This window comes from Aquarana catesbeiana, linkage group LG02 (genome assembly GCF_042186555.1).
Source record: "Aquarana catesbeiana isolate 2022-GZ linkage group LG02, ASM4218655v1, whole genome shotgun sequence".
NCBI classification, from domain to species: domain Eukaryota; kingdom Metazoa; phylum Chordata; class Amphibia; order Anura; family Ranidae; genus Aquarana; species Aquarana catesbeiana.
In genome coordinates this window covers 396,284,431-396,302,451 of record NC_133325.1, presented here as the reverse complement: position 1 = coordinate 396,302,451, position 18,021 = coordinate 396,284,431, and the positions used below count along the sequence as shown (strand labels likewise).

Sequence of the window (18,021 nt, the reverse complement as noted above, 5' to 3'; positions counted from 1 at the left end):
CTTTTGTGGTATTTGTGGATGAGGCTCTTTATCTTCTCAGATGGTAAAGCTGCCCATTCCTCTTGGCAAAAAGCTTCCAGTTCCTGTATATTCTTGGGCTGTCTTGCATGAACTGCACGTTTGAGATCCCCCCAGAGTGGCTCAATGATATTGAGGTCAGGAGACTGAGATGGCCACTCCAGAACCTTCACATTTATTCTGCTGTAGCCAATGACAGGTCAACTTGGCCTTGTGTTTTGGATCATTGTCATGTTGGAATGTCCAAGTACGTCCCATGCACAGCTTCCTGGCTGAGGAATGCAAATGTTCCTCCAGTATTTTTTGATAATATATTAATGGCAAGATGAATGCAGTTTTGACCAAATTTCCTGTGCCTTTGTAGCTCACACATCCCCAAAACATCAGCGATCCACCTCCGTTTTTTACAGTAGGAATGGTGTACCTTTCATCATAGGCCTTGTTGACTCCTCTCCAAATGAAGCGTTTATGGTTGTGGCCAAAGAGCTCAAAACTCCAAATGACTGTGCCAGAAGGTTTGAGGCTTGTCTTTGTGCTGTTTGGCGTGTTGTAAGCGGAATACTTTGTGGCATTTGCGTAGTAATAGCTTTCTTCTGGTGACTCGACCATGCAGCCCATCTTTCTTCAAGTACCTCCTTATTGTGCACCTTGAAACAGCCATACCACATGTTTTCAGAGAGTCCTGTATTTCACCTGAAGTTATTTGTGGGTTTTTCTTTGCATCCTGAACGATTTTGCTGTCAGTTGTGGCAGAAATTTTAGTTGGTCTACCTGACCATGGTTTGGTTTCTACAGAACCCCTCATTTTCCACTTCTTTTTTAGAGTTTGAACACTGCTGATTGGCATTCTCAATTCCTTGGATATCTTTTTTATATCCCTTTCCTGTTTTATACAGTTCCACTACCTTTTCCTGCAGATCCTTTCACAATTCTTTTGCTTTCTCCATGACTCCGAATCCAGAAACGTTAGTGCAGCACTAGATGAAAGATGCAAGGGTCTGTCAGGAGTCCAGAAACTCATTGACCTTTTATACACACACACTAATTACAAGCAAACAAATTACAGGTGAAGATGGTTACCTTTAATAGCCATTCAAACCCCTTTGTGTCAACTTGAGTGCATGTTATCAGGCCAAAATCACCAGGGTATGTAAACTTTTGATCACGGTCATTTGGGTAGTTTCTGTTTTCATTATGATTTAAAAAGAGTAAACACAGTTCATCGATAATACATGGCTTCAGCCAAACACTAACCATGAGTGAAAGAAACGTTTTTGTGTTATCATTCATATTCTCTGAAAAATGGCCAAGAAATCATAAATTCAGCCCGGGTATGTAAACTTATGAGCACAACTGTATTTAAAAAAAAAGTGTGAAATACATTTTCCCGATGGCAGTGTCTACAAATCTGCAATAAGGCGCAAATAAACAACATTTTAATAACTACATACGACAATAAAATGCAGAGATCTGCTAGGTGATATGGCCACAGAACTCTGGCTGGTATAAATGACTCGGGAAGCCCCCTAATCTTCCAATCCTTTATATCCATTTGAGAGCTGACATAAGCACACTGACATAAGCACAGCTGACATAAGCGCACTGTAATGCCGCGTACACACGATCGGACATTCCGACAACAAAATTCTGGATTTATTTCCAACGGATGTTGGCTCAAACTTGTCTTGCATACACACGGTCGCACAACTGTTGTCGGAAATTCCGAACGTCAAGAATGTGGTGACGTACGACACGTACCACGACCTGACAAAAATGAAGTTCAATAGCCAGTGCTGCTCTTCTGCTTGATTCCGAGCATGCGTGGAATTTTGTGCGTTGGAATTGTGTACACACGATCGGATTTTGTTGTCGGAAAATTTGAGAACCAGCTCTCAAATTTTTGTTGTCGGAAATTCCGACAACAAATGTCCAATGAAGCCTATACACGGTCGGAATTTCCGACAACAAGCTCACAGTGAACATTTGTTGTCGGAAATTCCAACCGTGTGTACGCGGTATAACAGTTATCACCAGAGGCATGTCTTGAATATAACATTGAATATAACATTTTTAGAAAACAGTTAAATTGGTGGGTTTGGTTCCACTTTAAGCAACTCAGATGTTCTGAAATGTACCACATATGAACTAATAGTTAGGAAAGTACCATCTTACTAAGCTTAGTTTACAGTGCATATGGGTAAGAGATATTTTCAAATTTTTGCATAATTCACTGAATTGATATGAATAGCACATTTTATGATGTTTTATCAAAAATCACACACATTATCAAGCATTTTTATTGCTATTGGAAGCATCTTAACACGCAAGTTAGTTCTGTGCCAGGTCTGTCACAGCAATGCTTTGTGGTCCACAGTCTGAATGAGAGGAGGCAGAGAGGAGAACATTGTTCAATCACATTAAATGGTTAGTAGTCTTCTTTTAGGTCTGTTTTAAGTAATTAACTGGTGACTGTCTGCCATAGAGCTCATGTTGTGTTTGAACACATGCAGCTGCATTACAATTGAAAATGCAGCATTTGACAAGAAAAGGCAGTGTTTGACCTGCTTTTCTTGCAATTTAAGTGCACTGCAGTAGAACATGCTGCAACCAATGAAATGCAGTGCAACTCAAAGCAAATCAAACACAGTCTCTGAAATGTTGTGTACAGTATACTGCTTCATTAAAGTTAATAGAATTTTCCTAATGTGCATTTGACATGTGTTCTAAATGTATATCAAACTCAGAAAAACAACACCCATTGACAGGACCCCTTTTCACACACTTGTTTTGATTGCTTTTGTTTTGAGCAGCTATAAAAGCTATAGGGCTCCATTATGAAACCTGATACAGTAGTGCTAAAGGGGCTAACACCAAAACAAGATAATGCTATAAATGACCTTTATGGACTGTTTTTATAGACTTTGTGTTATTTTAAGGATTCGGTAAAAGAGTTGTTTTATACGATGGTGCTGACCATGTTACTACTATGAGTAAACCACCAGAGAGTACTGATTGTGCCCGTAAGGACAAAGTATCACTTTTTCAGGATTCAATCTCATTTTCATCCCTCACAAAAACATGTTGGCAGTGAGAAAGAAAAAAAAACTTTTTAAAAAATGAAGAGGTAACTTAAGATAAATTATTGTATATAAGAATTCTAAGAAGCTCCTGTCCATCAAGGATTTTTTTTTTAGGTTTACTGGTGTTTTAATCCTGTGCATTTATCATCCCTGACACTTTCATGCAAAGCATACTGTATTACAAACCTTGTTCACAAAGAGTGTTCAATGGCTTTTTCACTTTGCTCAGATGCACATAGCAATGAGTTTTGGTGGCAGTTACAGAAAACATGCAGTGAGGCGGCATGAAATGTTTTTAGACAGGCATAAAGACCTGCAGTGGACAGTGTTGTGTTTATTAAAATACATAGTACCTTTTCTGCAATAGCTGCAGTGTCTTGTGTCTTTGTTAGCAACTTGCGACAGATGTGTCTGAGTTTTTAGGTGGTTTGTGTCTTGGCCATATGTCCTTGGCTGAGATCACAATGTAAATGTAATCGTTTCTGACTGCCCTGTATGTCTATCAGTGCAAGAGTCAGGTCTAAACATAGAGCAACATATGTTGGTCTGACTCACTAAGTAAAGTGTCTCCAAGAGGCAGTGCGGTGTCAGAAAATCAAGTCTGCCATTGTACAGTACAGTTATTGATATCATTTTAAGCTTACCTGTGAGATGGCCTACGAGTCAGTGCACTTACTGCGTAAAATTTTATACCAACCCTTTTCCTTGTATATATTGATCAGTAGAACAATTACTATTTGATCAGTATTCGGCAAACTGATATCAAAGATACTGTAAGAGCAAGTACTTGAAAGTACTCTCTTGATTGTAAAAGAATTGCACAAAAAAAAATATATATACAGTATCTCACAAAAGTGAGTACACCCCTCACATTTTTGTAAATATTTTATTATATCTTTTCATGTGACAACACTGAAGAAATTACACTTTGCTACAGGGTAAAGTAGTGAGTGTACAGCTTGTATAGCAGTGTAAATTTGCTGTCCCCTCAAAATAACTCAACACATAGCCATTAATGTCTAAACCGCTGGCAACAAAAGTGAGTACACCCCTAAGTGAAACTGTTCAAATTGGGCTCAAAGTGTCAATATTTTGTGTGGCCACCATTATTTTCCAGCACTACCTTCTCCCTCTTAGGCATGGAGTCCAGTCCACCAGAGCTTCACAGGTTAACACTGGAGTCCTCTTCAACTCCTCCATGATGACATCATGAAGCTGGTGGATGTTAGAGACCTTGCGCTCTTCCACCTTTCGTTTGAGGATGCCCCACAGATGCTCAATATGGTTTAGATCTGGAGACATGCTTGTCCAGTCCATTACCTTTACCCTCAGCTTCTTTAGCAAGGCAGTGGTCATCTTGGAGGTGAGTTTGGGGCCGTTATCATGTTGGAATACCACCCTGTGGCCCAGTCTCTGAAGGAAGGGGATCATGCTCTGCTTCAGTAAGTCACAGTACATGTTGGCATTCAGGGTTCCCTCAATGAACTGTAGCTCCCCAGTGCCAGCAGAACTCATGCAGCCCTAGACCATGACAGTCCCACCACTATGCTTGACTGTAGGCAAGACACACTTGTCTTTGTACTCCTCACCTGGTTGCCACCACAGACGCTTGACACCATCTGAACCAAATAAGTTTATCTTGGTCTCATCAGATCACAGGACATGGTTCCAGTAATACATGTCCTTTCTCTGCTTGTCTTCACTAAACTGTTTGGAGGCTTTCTTGTGCATCATCTTTAGAAGAGGCTTCCTTCTGGGAAGACAGCCAGGCAGACCAATTTGATGCAGTGTGCGGCGTATGGTCTGAGCACTGACAGGCTGAACCCCCACCTCTTCAATCTCTGCAGCAATGCTGGCAGCACTCATACTTCTATTTCCCAAAGACAACCTCTGGATATGACACTGAGCACATGCACTCAACTCCTTTGGTTGACCATGGCGAGACCTGTTCTGAGTGGACTCTGTCCTGTTAAACTGCTATATGGTCTTGGCCACCATGCTGCAGCTCAGTTTCAGGGTCTTGGCAATCTTCTTATAGCCTAGGCCATCTTTATATGGTGCATCAATTCTTTTTTTTCAGTTCCTCAGAGAGCTCTTTGCCATGAGGTGCCATGTTGAACTTCCAGTGACCAGTATGAGAAAGTGAGAGCGATAACACCAAATTTAACACACCTGCTCCCCATTAACACCTGAGACCTTGTAACACTAATGAGTCACGTGACACCGGCGAGGAAAAATGGCTAATTGGGCGCAATTTCAACATTTTCACTTAGGGGTGTACTCACTTTTGTTGCCAGCGGTTTAGACATTAATAGCTGTGTGTTGAGTTATTTTGAGGGGACAGCAAATTTACACTGTTATACAAGCTGTACACTCACTACTTTACATTGTAGCAAAATGTCATTTCTTCAGTGTTGTCACATGAAAAGATAAAATAAAATATTTACATACATATGAGGGGTGTACTCACTTTTGTGAGATACCGTACATAAAATATCAAGGTATTTAAAGTGATATTAAAGGCATTTTTTTTAAAGTAACAAACATGTAATACTTATCTGCTCTGTGTAATGGCTTTGCACAGAGCAGCTGCACAGAGAAGGGTTTTTACCTTCATGCATAAAATGCATGAAGGTAAAATTCAATCAACCTCTATGGGATTTTGAAGGCAATCGAACCAACAAAAGAAAAACATATTTCATTAGAATGTCATCTTTAATATTGAATCAAGTAAAAATACAAAATTTTTTACGCCCCTGGTGGGAGAATAGGAATTATAACACACTGAAAAGCAACAGTTTACATTATAGTAGCATTGTGTTATGTGTGTACAACATATAAACTGTTGCTTTTCAGTGGGTTATTTCCTATTCTCCCACTGGGGGGGGGGGGCAATCCATGCCTGGCACGGGGGCCCCCAGCCTGTACTCCTGTTGGACGACAACTGGGGGCGCCCCTATTTGCACCCTCTTTCTGCTGCTGGATTCTACAAAGGCTTCATTGGGGGACCGATGGTGAAATTGCAGTCAGAGAAGGGGTATGTTGCCCTTCTTGTTGATGGGTCCAGTGCTTCAAACATGGACCGAGACTAAGATATTGTTTCTGGGACTTCTGGCATTCATCACTAGGAAGTGACGTCATCTAGGTGAGCACAACACCCAACGTCTCTAAACACCGGGGACCACACAAGCGATGCCCTTATAGACTCCCAAATGACAGGGGAGTCTTACAATTGGCACCAACATCTCCAGGAGGGAAATTTCAATTAGAAGGGCTATATAAAGAGGGGACACCTTTTTTCTAAAATGCACAACTAACCCAGACAGTGATTTGAGCGGATGGAGAACTTTTTTGTGGACATTGTAAGTACCTACTCTGTTTTTTTTTTTTTTAAATAGTAATGAAACATTCTTTTCTTTTTTCCTCTAGTTTGTACTAGTGAATATATCGGGTACCCAGGTACTAACATCTCCCCTGTACCCATTTTGGTGACAAATTAGGTTTAAACTTGATTTTGCACATATTGTGTTTATATATTTATGTTTGTTTCATATTTTAAATGGGTCCATAATGTATACTGTACATGTATATGGAACCTAAATGTAGAAATGTTGTCTTCTAAGGTCTCTTCAGGAATGCCCTATCCTTTTTGGAGATATAGTGGTCTTTGCATGGGATTGCCCCCTGATGTCTGTGGGGTATGGAATAGGTTGACACATTGGAGAGCTATAGGATTTTTTGTGAGGATTGTAAGTACAATATGTAACAAACTTCTTATACTGTGTTGAAACACATTTTGTAAACAGTATACTATGGGTAGTATTTTTTACTATGCAGGGTAGTACCCTATACATCCCTGAAGAAGAGACTGATTGAAAATCTTAAAACACACTGGACACTCAATTCTATTAAGCAAGTGTGGAAAACTAGAGCTATACAATGCAATGTTTTTGGGAAGTACCACCCAACAAGTATATGTTACTTGATGTCAAACGTACATAAGCTAACTGTGGCCAATTGCAGCCGGTTTGTGTGTTTAAATTTTGTATTTCTATTTCTACTCAATTCAATATTAAAGATGGAATTTTAAAGGAATATGTTTTTCTTTAGTTGCTTTCAAAATCCTATAGAGGTTGATTGGATTTTACTATTTGTGATTAGGGGTGGTGTCAACCTTTTCCACAACAGAGTGAACAAAACATACAAAGAATGCACAAAGGTAAAAAACCTTGAGCCTTTAAAACCACTTTAAGTATATGCCTGTCCCATATATAGAACTGTCCTCAAAGTCTAAGGTAGAGATTCTCAACTGAATAAAATATAAATACTGAGAAAAGCTTGCAAGGATTTAGAGCTTCATCTACTACAGTCTAGTGTCTCACTCCTACTGCTGCATGTAGTTGACTCTAAAGGTTCCTAATGCATTGTAAAGTAATGTAAAATCTAACAAGGAAAGTGAAACCCACTTGTAATGGCCTGGTAGCCAGAGTATGTGGGGACTCTAGGGGGTTGCTATACTAAAAGCAAATAGGCTGTTCACTTTTCAAGGAAGTTGCACATTGCAATGGAATTTTCCCCAGAGCTTGGTAAATGTGACATTTTACTTTGCAAAGAATTCCCAATCACATGCAAGGAAAAAAAAAACCAAACAAAAAAAACAAAAAAAAAGTTTTTTCTTGCACGATTGGTAGTCAGTAGAACTTCACCTCATTCACCAAGACCTGGGGCAAATTCCCTTGTAAAGTGCAACTTCCCTTCTAAAGTGAACAGTCTATTTGCTAGCTTGCTTCTATAGCCTCCAAGAGCCATATGAAACCCATTAATGATTTAACCAACCAACCAACCAAAAAACATTTATCTAAAACTGATTTGAATGGATTGGCTTTCTAAAAAATAAAATAGGCAGCTTTCCTCTGTACAGTTGTGAGCTAAATGCCACCTTCATATCAGTTTTGATGAACTTTTGACATATTTTACACATTTTCTATGAATTTTAATAAGACTATTTTACATAAACTGCATATTATTGTATAATAAGCAGGTATTTTGTATAACAGCTCGTACTGCATTCAAAATGTTGGCCGTGGTAAATGCATTCAGTTTATCCACACTCTGCACTGAAGTAAAGTTAACACCAGATGCACTATTCATATCCAAAAGTAATTTCGGACTAACACCCACACTCTCTTTGTAAAAACACTTACTGGGTTTGAGGTCCACATCAATTGGAAAGTAAAATCCAGCTTTCCCATGTGGCTTCTCCTCAAACTTTGGTTGATGGCAGGTCTTCGAGTTTGTTCACATTACAAATGAATTGGCTTCCTAATGCAATGTGCCTCAAGCACAAAAATACATGTGTTGCAGAGTACCACGTTATGGCGTGAATAGGTCCTTAGTCATATAAAAATAATTGAAACCTGACATCCCTTGCTTCCCTATGATTATGACCATGCTGTGCTTTGCCTCTTTAGCCACTAGATAGCAATGTGCCAATGGTAAGAATTTTCTTCAGGACTGACAGAAAATGCTTTGTACTAGAAAAGAAAATACCTTGTACTAGACAAACAAGGGGTTCCAAAACGTATGTTTTTTTCATCTCCCCAGAAAGAAGCCATGATTTCTTTGCATATAACTGAATATTCTAATTAGTTAACCATGGGACCTAATTTACGGTTTGAAGGCTTAAGCAGATAAGGGCTGGAACGAAAATTATTATTACTGCAAATGTTGGCATATGTTTACAGCATGGTCATACAAATATATACTGAATTTGCATTTGAATCTGGATGTTTTTTGTTTTTTTTTAATATGGAGGAATTTACTGACCTTTATCTCTCTTAATACTTTGATTGTTTGCAAACCAGGATCGGGAGGATCCAAACACTGCAGAGACACAAAATTCTCCTCCTGAAGACTTGCTTGGGGAAATCTGAGGAGCTTGCTTGACTTTGCTAGTAAAACAAAAAAGACAAAAATTATGGAGAATACTGTAGAAAAAAGTTAAAAAATAAAGTAATAGAAATTAATTCTATTTTGAATGAGTTTAATGTGGTAACTTAATCCCATTACAAAAATGTAATGTAATATATTGCAGCTTACTGGTCCTTAGATGTAGTGGTTGCATTTGTTTTCTGTTTTTTAGGCCTTTTTCCTTTATTTTCACCTCATTATTCAGTGAATAGCACGCTTCTTATGTATTATTTTTTTCTCCACTTTATTCTATGTGGGCAGCCATTGTTGTCACACAGGCTGGACTTTAAAGTGTAAGTTCACCTTTACAGAAAAATCTGTAAGGTGAACTTACACAGGACCCCCTCCTCGCCCCCCCCCCCCAGTCCCGCTGACCTGGACCACGCCAATCTCTCATTCTGAGCCCCGGTATATCCGCATCAAGAGTATGGGGCTAGAAATCCCCTGAGCTGAATGTCCAAAACGTACCTTGTCAGAAGGGAGGCTTCGGAGCATTCTAATTGGTCAGCACCGTCACATGAGCGGCCGCATAGCCTGTCCTGTCAGCTATGAAGAAGACATGTGGATGCCAAGGGGATTTCTAAGCCCTGTACTCCTGATGTGGATATATCGGGGCTCAGAACGGAAGATTTCCGCGTTCCAAGAAGTGACAAGAACACTGCATTTCTTGCAAAGATCAACAGTTATTTTCTGTAAGTACTAAGAATGTTCTTAGCCTGAAAAATGAAAACGAATGTAGCCCCCATCTGTAGGGACTGGTAAACACAATTTATTACATTTTTGCTTTTGGTTTTAGATATGCTTTAAATTAAAAAAAAATATGGGATAGTGCCGACATTCCCATGTGTGGAAATTATATAAATTAATTGTTGGAGTTCTTTTAAATTCACAAGGGGAGGAGGAGGGGAAGATGAACATGACAATCTTCCCTATCCATTCACAGGACTTCTGAATATAAGATTTTTTTTTTTTAAATAGAAAAGATGGAGAGTGAGTCGCCCACTATCATCAGCTTTGAATGTTCAGCATTTACATTAGCAGACAGAATGAAGGAAACAAAGTTTTATTAGAGATAATTTATTTTCCCATAGCAAATATACAAATTTTTAAATTTTTTTTTACAAACATTGAAAAAAATAAGAAAAGAAAATAATATACCTCATGGCAACATATTTCTGGGTGCATTATGTACACATTCCCTGCTCTGTCCATAAGCCTTTCATCTGTGGGGGATAATGTGACCAAATGTCTAAAGTGCATGCTGGGGATGTAATGTTTCTTTTTTAACAACATTGGGACCTTCTAAATAATTATAGGCTGAGCCTCCTACTCAGCAGTATGCGAGGCAGCTAGTGGAGCGATCTGTTCCAGTAACTCCAGAAAAAGAAGCAGGTAATGATTTACAATAATGTTTTCTAAAATCCTTGTCATGTATGTTAATAGCTTGGCAAGAACAGTTATTTACCTAAAAAAATTAATAACAAATTAAACAGAAGGTACAAATATATGTTTGAAAAAAAAAGTTAACTTTCTGTTAAAAAAAATGCAACAGTAATGTGTTAAAACTATGTTTGTAAGTTTTGTAGGGAAAAAAAAAAATGACCATTTTTTTTTTATTGTCTTCCTTCCAAGATAGTTCCCTTCACTTCTGTTCTAGAGATTCAACATGAAATAAAATTATATCTATCGAAAGTAAAGAGATATGCCCTTTAAGATGATTTTTATGAGAATAGGTTCATGAATCGGATAACTTCCTGTTTCCTCTTCTTTCTGTGAAAACTGAAAATTGTTGGATTTCCAATCATTTTGTTTGCCACATACAATGGTCATCAGAACCAATAGTGAGGGTGATGCAGTGGGGATGCAGACAGCAATAAAAATCTGAAAAAAGGTTTTAAATCTCCACTCTGACCACACTGGTCACTTTAAATTGTTTGACCTGTTAATTTTAAGACATATGACTATTTTCTGAGATTTTTCAGGAATATGACTTAAAGTACTGAACCAGCATAATATACTAACAACTAACATTTGCATAAGGAGCTTAGCAACTGGAGCACCCATACTTCTCTAAATAAACTAAGTGTTTAACACATACTGTATGTATTATTTAACACAGACATATGTATGTGGTTGTGCTGCCAGTTCCTATTTTATTACAGTTTCCATTTAGACAACATAAACAATGACTGAGTTCATAGGACTAGGTAGCAACCATTCTCTCATTAAACCATTCATGAAGGCCTGTGGTTTGTACCACACTATACTAAATCTATAGGCTGCACTGTAAATCCTATAGTGATAAAAATCCATTTTGTCTTCTGCTACACTAAAACACTATACAATATTGATTGTTGTAGCCCTGGAGTGGCTGAATAGCTGCCGCCTACAAAGATGTGATTTGTAAAAGTAATGTGCTATGGTAATCTCTTAAGGGCTACACTAACCTGTTTTGGCATCAGATCAACATAATACTTGGTCTGGAATAACCAGGAATGTTTACAAGAAAGGATATAAAAGCATTATGAATCATCACACAATGATGCTGAGGTGTTTCATGTAATCAATCATTGTTACATGCTCATGTGTCAGCCCAGTGTTGGGACACACCACCGCATTAAGAGGGTAGATGGGATCATAAAACGCATTTCATTTTGGAATGTTTCCATTGGAACACTATATTAAATTATGAATTCCTTGGTCTTTTCTTTCCAATTCAAGGTAATGGATATGTAATTTAGAAAGTGGAGATTTAAGTGTGTGTCATGAAGTTGAATTAGTCATTTCTTAAGGAATAACTGAATGGCACTTTTTCATCCCAATAAAATATGCCTTTGGTTAGGCACTGTTCTGTAAATATCTTAAAGTTTTCAATTTAAAAAAGTATAGTAAAACATATTCTCTATCCCAACAAATGAATTCAGTCATATGTGATATTATTATGAGGAACCTCCTCTAATTCGGAAAACCAAAGACATGAACATTGTTAAAAATAATAGTTATGTAATAGGCAGATTAAGAACAATTTCTGATTTCCCTACTGTATTAAGCAAACAATTCAATACTATTTATCTTTTTTTTTTTTTTTTAACAGAAAAACTACTATTTATCTTTAACCAAGCCTCTTTCTGAGATTTGTTGTTTACAAGTTAAAAAGTTTTTTTTTTGCTAGAAAATTACTTAGAAAAAAAAATTATAATGTTTAGGGGTTCTAACACCCTAGAGAATAAAATGGAGGTCGTTGCAATACTTTCTGTCACACTGTATTTGTGCAGCAGTCTTACAAGCACACTTTTTAAAAATAAATACACTTTTTTGAATTAAAAAATAAAACAGTAAAATTAGCCCATTTTTATTTTTTTTATGAAAGAGAATGTTACACCGAGTAAATTGATACCCAACATGTCACGCTTCAAAATTGCGCCCTTTCGTGGAATGGCGACAAACTTTTACCCTTAAAAATCTCCATAGGCGACGTTTAAAAAATTCTACAGGTTGCATGTTTTGAGTTACAGAGGAGGTCTAGAGCTAGAATTATTGCTCTACTGATCACTGCGATACCTCACATGTGTGGTTTGAATACCGTGTTCATATGCGGGCGCTACTCATGTAATGCGTACGCTTCTGAATGTGAGCTCGGCGGGACGGGGCGCGTTTACATTTTTTTTCTTATTTCTTTTACCTTTTATTTTTACACTGTTCCTTTAAAAAAAAATTGTGTCACTTTTATTCCTATTACAAGGAATAAACATCCCTTGTAATAGAAAAAAAGCATGACAGGGCCTCTTAAATATGAGATCTGGGGTCAAAAACATCTCAGATCTCATATTTACACTAAAATGCAATAAAAAAATAAATTGTCATCTGAAAAAACAAAAAACAAATGGCCCTTTAAGAACTATGGGCAGAAGTGACATTTTGATGTCGCTTTCGCCCTGTAATGGCAAGGAGATGGGTGGGGGCCACCTTCCCCTCACTCGTCTTCATACCCAGGATTAAGAAGCATCCGATTGCCTACGCTGCTACCGTTGGCTCCGGTAAGCAGCGGAGGGCACCGGAGAACAGCGGGAGGGGGCCCTCTCCCGCTGCCGATAAAAGTGATCTTGCGGCGAATCCGCCGCAGACACCACTATTATCAGAAACTGGACCGCCGTCTGAAGAAGAGGACACCAGGGTTATGGCAGTGATATTCCTCTTCAAAGAGAGAACGTATATCAGCATGCGGCGGTCCGGAAGTGGTAAATCCGGTTTTTAATATATGCTACATTGATAAAAATGCATTGATTATTAATGACCACCAGGGGACGTTCAGCCAAGGCTGGAAGCTTGGCAGGGCAGAGACACAGGGATTTTTTAACGGCAAATAGACTGTGCACTTTGCAAAGTAGCTTAGTAAACTAGGTGAAGCTTCACTTTGCAAAGAATATTGAATCACGTGCAAGGAAAATAAAACAAACAGCATTTTTGCTTGCACATGATTGGATGATTGATGTCAGCATAGTTACATATAGTTGCATAGTAGGTGAGGTTGAAAAAAGACACAAGTCCATCAAGTCCAACCTATGTGTGTGATTATATGTCAGTATTATATTGTATATCCCTGTAGGTTGCAGTTGTTCAGGTGCTTATCTAATCGTTTTTGGAACTATCGATGCCCCCCCCCGCTGAAACCACCACCTATGGAAGGAAATTCCACATCCTTGCCGCTCTAATGCCCCGTACACACGGTCGGATTTTCCAACGGAAAATGTGTGATAGGACCTTGTTGTCAGAAATTCCGACTGTGTGTAGGCTCCATCACACATTTTCCATCGGATTTTCTGACACACAAAGTTTGAGAGCAGGCTATAAAATTTTCCAACAACAAAATCCGTTGTCAGAATTTCCGATCGTGTGTACACAAATCCGACGCACAAAGTGCCACGTATGCTCAGAATAAATAAAGAGAGGAATGCTATTGGCTACTGCCCCGTTTATAGTCCAGACGTATGTGTTTTACGTCACCGCGTTCAGAATGATCGGATTTTCCGACAACTTTGTGTGACCGTGTGTATGCAAGACAAGTTTGAGCCAACATCCGTCAGAAAAAATCCTAGGATTTTGTTGTCGGAATGTCCGATCAATGTCCGACCGTGTGTACGGGGCATTACAGTAAAGAACTGTTTACCCCATCCTCCAGGTCGTTTATGAACAAATTAAACAGGATTGGTCCTACCACTTTCCACCCCTGACCATTCCAAGTATTCCCCATTTATCAACACCCTCTGAACTCGCCCTTGTAGCCAGTTTTCAATCCATGTACTCACCCTATGGTCCATGCCAATGGACCTAGGTGTCAAATGCTTTTGCAAAATCCAGATACACCACATCTACAGGCCTTCCTTTATCTAGATGGCAGCTCCCCTCCTCATAGAAGGTTAATAGGCTAGAACAATTCTTCATGAATCCATGCTGATTACTGCTAATAATACCGTTTTCATTACTAAAATCTTTTATATAGTCCCTTATCATCCCCTCCAAGAGCTTGCATACTATTGATGTTAGGCTAACTGGTCTCTAATTCCCAAGGATGTATTTTGGCCCTTTTTTTAAATGGTGCTACCTTTGCTTTTCTTCAATCAGCTGGTACCATTCCAGTCAGTAGACTGTCAGTAAAAATTAGGAACAATGGTCTGGCAATTACTTGACTGAGTTCCCTAAGTACCCTCAGGGCCAAGCCATCTGGTCCCGTTGATTTATTAATGTTAAGTTTCCCAAGTCTATTTCTAATTCTGTCCTCTGATAGCCATGAGGGTGCTTCCTGTGATGTGTCATGAGGACAAACACCGCAGTTTTGGTTACTGAAGCCCCCCAATTCCCTCACGAAGACTGAGGAGAAGAATAAATTCAATACCTTCACCATCTCCCCATCCTTTGTATCCAGATGTCCTTCTTCATAGTTTCTGCTCATTTACTAAGCTCTGGAGCAACTGCTCTTCCAGATTGCAAATGCACTTTGCAAAGTGCACAGTCTATTTGCCTTTAGTAAACCAACCCCACAGTGTGTAAGCCAGAAGACATACAAAAAAAGGGTACAGGAGATATGTACAAAAAGAACCTGTGAAGAGAAAATGCACACCATGGTAATTTAATGCAGAGCTTCATATGATTTGCTGCATTATAATTTTAAGTTAAAATTAATACTAAAACCAAATAAGTGTTGGTTTTGTGATAGGCAGTGCACTCCACAAATCTGGCCTTTATGGAAGAGCCATTGTTGAAAGAAAGCCATAAGAACTTCCATTTGCAGTTTGCGAGAAGCCATGTGGGCGACACAGAAAATATGTGGAAGAAGGTGCTCTGGTCAGATGAGACCAAATTGAACATTTTGGCCTAAAAGCAAAACTCTATGTGTGGCAGAAAACTAACACTGCATATCACCCTGAATACACAATGAAAAATTGTGGTGGCAGCAGTATGTTGTGGGTATGCTTTTCTTTAGCAGGGACAGGGAATCTGGTCAGAGTTGATGGGATGGTGGATGGAGCCAAATACAGGGCAATCTTAGAAGAAAACCTGTTATGCCCTGTACACACGGTCGGATTTTTCGATGGAAAATGTCCGATCGGAGCGTGTTGTCGGACATTCCGACCGTGTGTGGGCTCCATCGGACATTTTCCATCGGATTTTCCGACACACAAAGTTTGAGAGCAGGCTATAAAATTTTCCGACAACAAAATCCGATCGCGTCAATTCCGACCGTGTGTGGCCTGTTCCAACGCACAAAGTGCCACGCATGCTCAGAAGAAATTCTGATATGGAACAGCTCGGTCTGGTAAAATTAGCGTTCGCAATGGATACAGCACTTTTGTCACGGTGCTATGTAAAAAATGGTTTAATACAGTGCACTCTCTTCTTCTTTATAATGTGAGAAGAATGAAGTAGTTTTGCTGCTCATATTCACACAGACTTCTTTCTTTATTATTTATTGTGATCCCCTCAATATATTTTGATTTGTCACATCTGACCAATTTTTTTTGGTTTGTTTTTAATTTTAAAAAATTTGTTTTCAAGGCTGTTTTTTGTTCAAATGTTTTAATGCTTTTTAATAAAGATTTTTTTGGTGTGTGTTTTGTGTGTCAAGTTACCACAACACCATTGATATCTTGTATTATTGAATCTCAATGAGATTGTTTGGTGTTGGTGTCTCTTGTTAATTTCACATTGTATTTTTGAAATCTACCTGAATCCTCACCAACAAACTGTATTTTGTTTTGAAGGAAAACACAGAGGCGAGTATAATTGAACCAAAAATGCCTTTATTAAGAGCTCAGAACCAAACAAAGAGGGAGGCAACGCTGGAGAAACAGCAGAAATTGGTGAAGCCTTGGACCCCCAGGGCACACATCAATTATTTTACTGCAAAATTGGTGGCCTGAGGAGTCCATATATAAGGGAGTGCAGTCTGGTCCAGAAGTCCCAGAGATCCGGAAAGCAGCAGATGACACCTGTGTCCCCAGGCTGTGGTCATACAAGAGACTGCATCTTTTGTCAGACCAGACTGAACCCAGGGCTATCACTCTCTGGTCTTCCTTCCACGCTGTGGCTCTGGTGGTGGAGTTGTGGCAGCAGGAGGAGTAGGAGGAGGATGGTCCAACTCAATCACGTCGGTCTTGGGTGTGATTTCGCCACTCACCCCCTTAGTTAGGACTTTATAAATAAGTTGCTCACACATGAGGCGTTGACCCTCCTGCATGCACTTCAGTTTGGTGGCAGCCATGCAGACAAAGGTCTCTTCAGGAGTGGGTAAGGCTCTGAGGGACGCAGAAGCCTCCTGAATGAGCCTGAGCGCAGAATCCTGCATGTGAGTCGCCTTCCTCGCTCTTTTGTATGGTAGGCGGAGGGGAGGAACCTGCGATTCGGTCAGGCTGCGACTGGTCCCAGGCTTCTCCTGGCTGCAACTTAGCCCCGCCTCCTCCTGGCTGCAACTTAGCCCCGCCTCCTCCTGGCTGCCACATTCCAGAGCCTCCTCCTGGCTGAGGTCTTCCTGTGTATGAAAAAGGGACATAGTTTGAGTTTTTTATTCATCAATCACACACAATTGTCACCTCATGACTGTTGCAAATTGAATGTTAACAAATATAACAGACTATGATTCTGAGCCCAGCATTTTTCATTCTTGTCCCAATTATTTTTGCCCACTACTGTCTATTGATATGTAAAACACTTTATTAAATCAGCAATTAGTGCTCAATAATAACATCTAGTAAACATCATTTATTTATTGACCAGAAATCTGTAGAAGAATGCTATACCTGGCTCAAGCTGGGCTCCTCCACTTCTTCCTGGCTGGAAGGCCCAGGTTGGACATTGGAAGCCTCAGCTGGGGTGGAAGGAAGAGTGGAAGGAAGAGTTGAGAGGGATTCCCTGACTTCAGTGTGGTCTGACAGAAATCGCAGTCTCTCATAGTACCACAGCCTGGGGACATAAACGTCATCTGCTCCAGCTCCAGATCTCTGGGAATCCGTGACCTACTTGCGCTCCCTAAGATAAGTGCTCCTCAGGCCACCAATTTTGTTTTTTAAATAGGGGATGGTTGCTGTGGGGACCACCGGCTTCACCAACTCTAGCAGTTTCTCCAGCACTGCCTGCCTCTTTTGTTTATGATTATAATGAGGATATTTCACCTGCCACAGACAGGACAGCTCCCTATACTTGTCGATGAACAGGGGGAGGAAGTTGTGGTCATTGAAGCCATCCATTTTTTCTGCAAGACACAACACAAGAGAAACCCTAATGTCAGCCTAAAGTCTACTAAACTTGTGCAAATACAGGCCTCAAACTAGAATCAGTATAGGCCCAATGTTAAATCTTACCTTCGCAATCACAATCGGCGCCTCCGTTACTCCTTCCTCGGCTCACAGGTCGTATGTACTACGCACGCGTGTTACGATTTATACACACTGCGCATGTG

At 39.6% G+C, this 18,021-nt stretch overlaps 1 protein-coding gene across 4 annotated transcripts in view; it reads right to left on the bottom strand.

Moving 5' to 3' along the window:
- The window catches only part of BCAS3 (BCAS3 microtubule associated cell migration factor), a 1,663,284-nt gene that overhangs the window by 790,131 nt on the left and 855,132 nt on the right, over positions 1-18,021 (bottom strand). For all 4 annotated transcript variants that reach the window (XM_073615250.1, XM_073615251.1, XM_073615252.1 and 1 more), the window contains one exon: positions 8,925-9,049. In XM_073615250.1, coding sequence (XP_073471351.1) covers positions 8,925-9,049 — 125 coding nt within the window. The remainder of the gene's footprint in view (positions 1-8,924; positions 9,050-18,021) is intronic.